The following is a 2,971-nucleotide window of genomic DNA, read 5'->3' as shown; positions in this document are numbered from 1 at the left end:
TCCCTCCCTCCCTCTACCCCCTTCCCTCCCTCCCCCCCTCTCTCTTACCAATCTTATCAGCTCGCCGGGCCGCCTCCAGCGTCGCCGCAGTGTACAGTGCGGTCAGGCGCCGCTCGAAGGGAGCCGACTTGTTCGCCCCGGCGGCCTTGATGGCGGCAGTCTCCGTCTGGTCGGTTGATTTGATTGATTGATTGATGAACCGATTGGGGAAAGCCATCAAGCAACGCGCAGGCAAAAGTAAAGTAAAGAGATAACAAGATAATGTTAAGAAATGATAATTTCCTGACCTCAAACCCGAATTAAAGCCCGTGCGCGGCGTTGAGATCAAGAGATGCAAATTCGCGTCGGAAGGAATTATGTGGAAAAGAAAAGTAAGAGATCTTACATGCTGAAGAGGTCATCTGCTAAACCCCCTCTCATTTTTGTTTGTCCGCAAACAGATTGTTGAATTCGGTTAGGCTTGCAGTACCTCCACCAACTCCCCCCACACTACCCGTCGGCTCATAACCCCCAATGTCCAATTTGATCCTACCTGAGGTCTGCTCCTCATGCCATTGGTGGACCTCCCCGTGCACCCAACCTCTACCTCTAGCTCTACCTCAACCTCTTACCCCACCCCACCCCTCCCGTACCTGCCGTACCACCCCCACCCTGTACCCCGCCCTGCACAGCCTCCTCACGTACACAGGCAGGCGGTAGACGGGGAAGGAGGCGGTCAGGAAGTTGTGATCCATGTGGGACCAACTGCGGTGGGGGGAAGAGTGAGGGGAAGTTCTTACCGCACGGTGAAAAAGTCGAATAAACAGCCGTACATTCCAAAGCACCGACTGGCGGGAAAAGAGGAGGGAGGGAGGGAAAGACGAACCACGAACGAGTGAGGCTGCTGCCAGGGCAAGAATTCACCAGGAGTCGAAGGGAGGGAGGGAGGGAGGGAGGGAGGGAGGGAGGGAGGGAGGGAAGGAGAAGCGCGTGAAAGGCAGCAGATGAGGCGCAGCGGTGAAGCGACAAGCACACTCACAGATTGCAAACCCTTGCGGCGACCTCCGCATCCTCTCCGAAGAACCTCATTTTGTAGCCGACCTGCCGGAGCAACCCACCGAGGCGGGGGGAGAGGCCGGGGGAGGCGGGTGAACGGAGAGGGATAGGCAGCTAGGGGTGAGGATGATGAACACAACCGGCACACAAGCAGGACAAACAGACAAACAGACAAACCGGGGTATCAAGAAAAACAAAAACCCTGTCGAGCCTCCCGAGTACCTCAATCCCTTTTGTTTAAACTTCCCCAGCACTACCACCTCAGTTGCATATGCCCTGACCTCACCTCCACGATGAGCAATGTGCCCGGGTTCTGGGCCCTGAGCTCCACAACCTGCTGCTCCAGGGGGGTTAGCTTAGCGCCGCCACCGCCGCCACCGCCGCCGCCGCCACCCAAAGCGGCAGCGGCAGCCCCAGACTCCAACCCCACCCGGCGGCCGTACTCCTGTGCAAGTTTGTGTCGTACAAGCTCCCGCTGCTGCGGTGTCATCGTCTTCGGCTGGAATGCTGCTGCCTCGTTTCCGTCGCTACGCGCCGCTGCCGCTGCCCCTCCTGCGCCTCCACTTTTCTCCCCAGTGCGCGGGGTTACGGCCGGAGTGCCGGCAGCGCACGAGGAGCGTTGTCGCCGCGCAGCCAGGAGCCTCCGTAGCCCGCTGCCGCTGCCGCCGGTGGAAGCGCCCTGTCCGGCGTTGTCCAGGGCAGCCAGCAGGGGTGTGGGAGTGCCTGCGGCGGCAGCTGCGGCAACGGGACGGGTGTCTTGGGCAGCTTCCTCCCCACCATCGCCCAGCTGCTGACCGTTATCGTGATCAGAAGACGTTGAGGCCTCGAGCAAGTCGATTACAGGCTCTGCGCCAGCACGGTCGACATCCATCATCTCCGAGGTCTCGGCTTGCGGACGAGACCGTGCAGCCCCGCTACGCTTCTTGGAAAGAGCAGCGCTGCCGGCTGCATCACGACCGGCAATTGGCTTGCTGGCATTTAAATCGCTAACGCGGCGCCTTTTCGCTGGGGGCCGTCCTGGGACATCATCATGGCCAGGCCCCTGCCTTGGAGCCTCATCAGCAGGTTGACTGGAGGGCCCAGGAATATTTCCAGATGATGTTTTGAAGAACGCGCTGATGCTTCGCTGCTTGGTCTGCTTGGCCTGCCCTTTCCCGCTCATTATTTGTAGCTTAGATGCGGCAGGAGCAAAGCGAGTATAGCCTCTAAGCTAGGTTATGTACGGCAGCCGTATGGCTTGCTGAGAATTCGAATTTACTATTTCAGCTGACAGCTCCATAGTTCCGGCATTCTGCCTACACTATTGGAGCTTATTATTATTGTTGCTCTCACTTCCCCCCCCCCGCCCTCAGTGTCCCTCGTTTGTAAGCGGCATTCTGCCTACACTATTGGAGCTTATTATTATTGTTGCTCTCACTTTTATCCAAGACCTTACCGACTACCCTCAAGCCTCATCGACGCTCTACCACAACGAATCGACATCGCCGCGGACCTGTCACTCTCCGAGGAACAACCAGGAGCTCCGTCACAAAAATCAAAAAATGACGGGTAAGAGGACAAAGGCAACGGGAGATAACCTGGTCAACGCAGGAGCGGCCGAAGCAGCCGGCGAAGGGGGATCGGGCCAGATGCTGCCAGCCAACCAAAACGACATAGAAGCCGCCAGGGATACTTTGAGCGGGAACATAGACCAGCCGACTCTTCACCAGCTGCTGCTGGGCGTCCTGTCAGCAGCGCAGGCCAACGCGCCAAAAGCGCCAGCCAGGGATCCCCGGACAGCACCGCCTCGGGATCGCTCTCCTGACGTTGTCATCACAAAAGACGTGACCATCATGCCATCCGCAAGAGAACAGCTAGCAGCAATAAGGACGGAAGTTCAAGCAAATGACGCACCGAAGCTGACAGCACCACACGAGCAGCGGGAGCAGCTCGACGA

The 2,971-nt window shown here is 58.4% G+C and overlaps 1 protein-coding gene across 1 annotated transcript; it reads right to left on the bottom strand.

The window, feature by feature from the left end:
• Positions 1 to 48: 48 nt before the first annotated feature.
• Positions 49 to 2,197, bottom strand: VOLCADRAFT_101290 (uncharacterized protein; the record flags this gene model as incomplete). The annotated part of the gene is made up of 6 exons (XM_002959724.1): positions 49 to 166; positions 633 to 744; positions 780 to 827; positions 1,019 to 1,080; positions 1,322 to 1,758; positions 1,813 to 2,197. Coding segments are annotated over 6 exons (1,162 nt in total), but the record flags the coding sequence as incomplete, so codon positions are not given.
• Between the last annotated feature and the right edge of the window lie 774 nt (positions 2,198 to 2,971).

Source organism: Volvox carteri (assembly GCF_000143455.1).
Source record: "Volvox carteri f. nagariensis unplaced genomic scaffold VOLCAscaffold_628, whole genome shotgun sequence".
NCBI classification, from domain to species: domain Eukaryota; kingdom Viridiplantae; phylum Chlorophyta; class Chlorophyceae; order Chlamydomonadales; family Volvocaceae; genus Volvox; species Volvox carteri.
The sequence above is the reverse complement of the archived record's forward strand: the minus strand, read 5'-3'. Positions and strand labels throughout refer to the sequence as shown.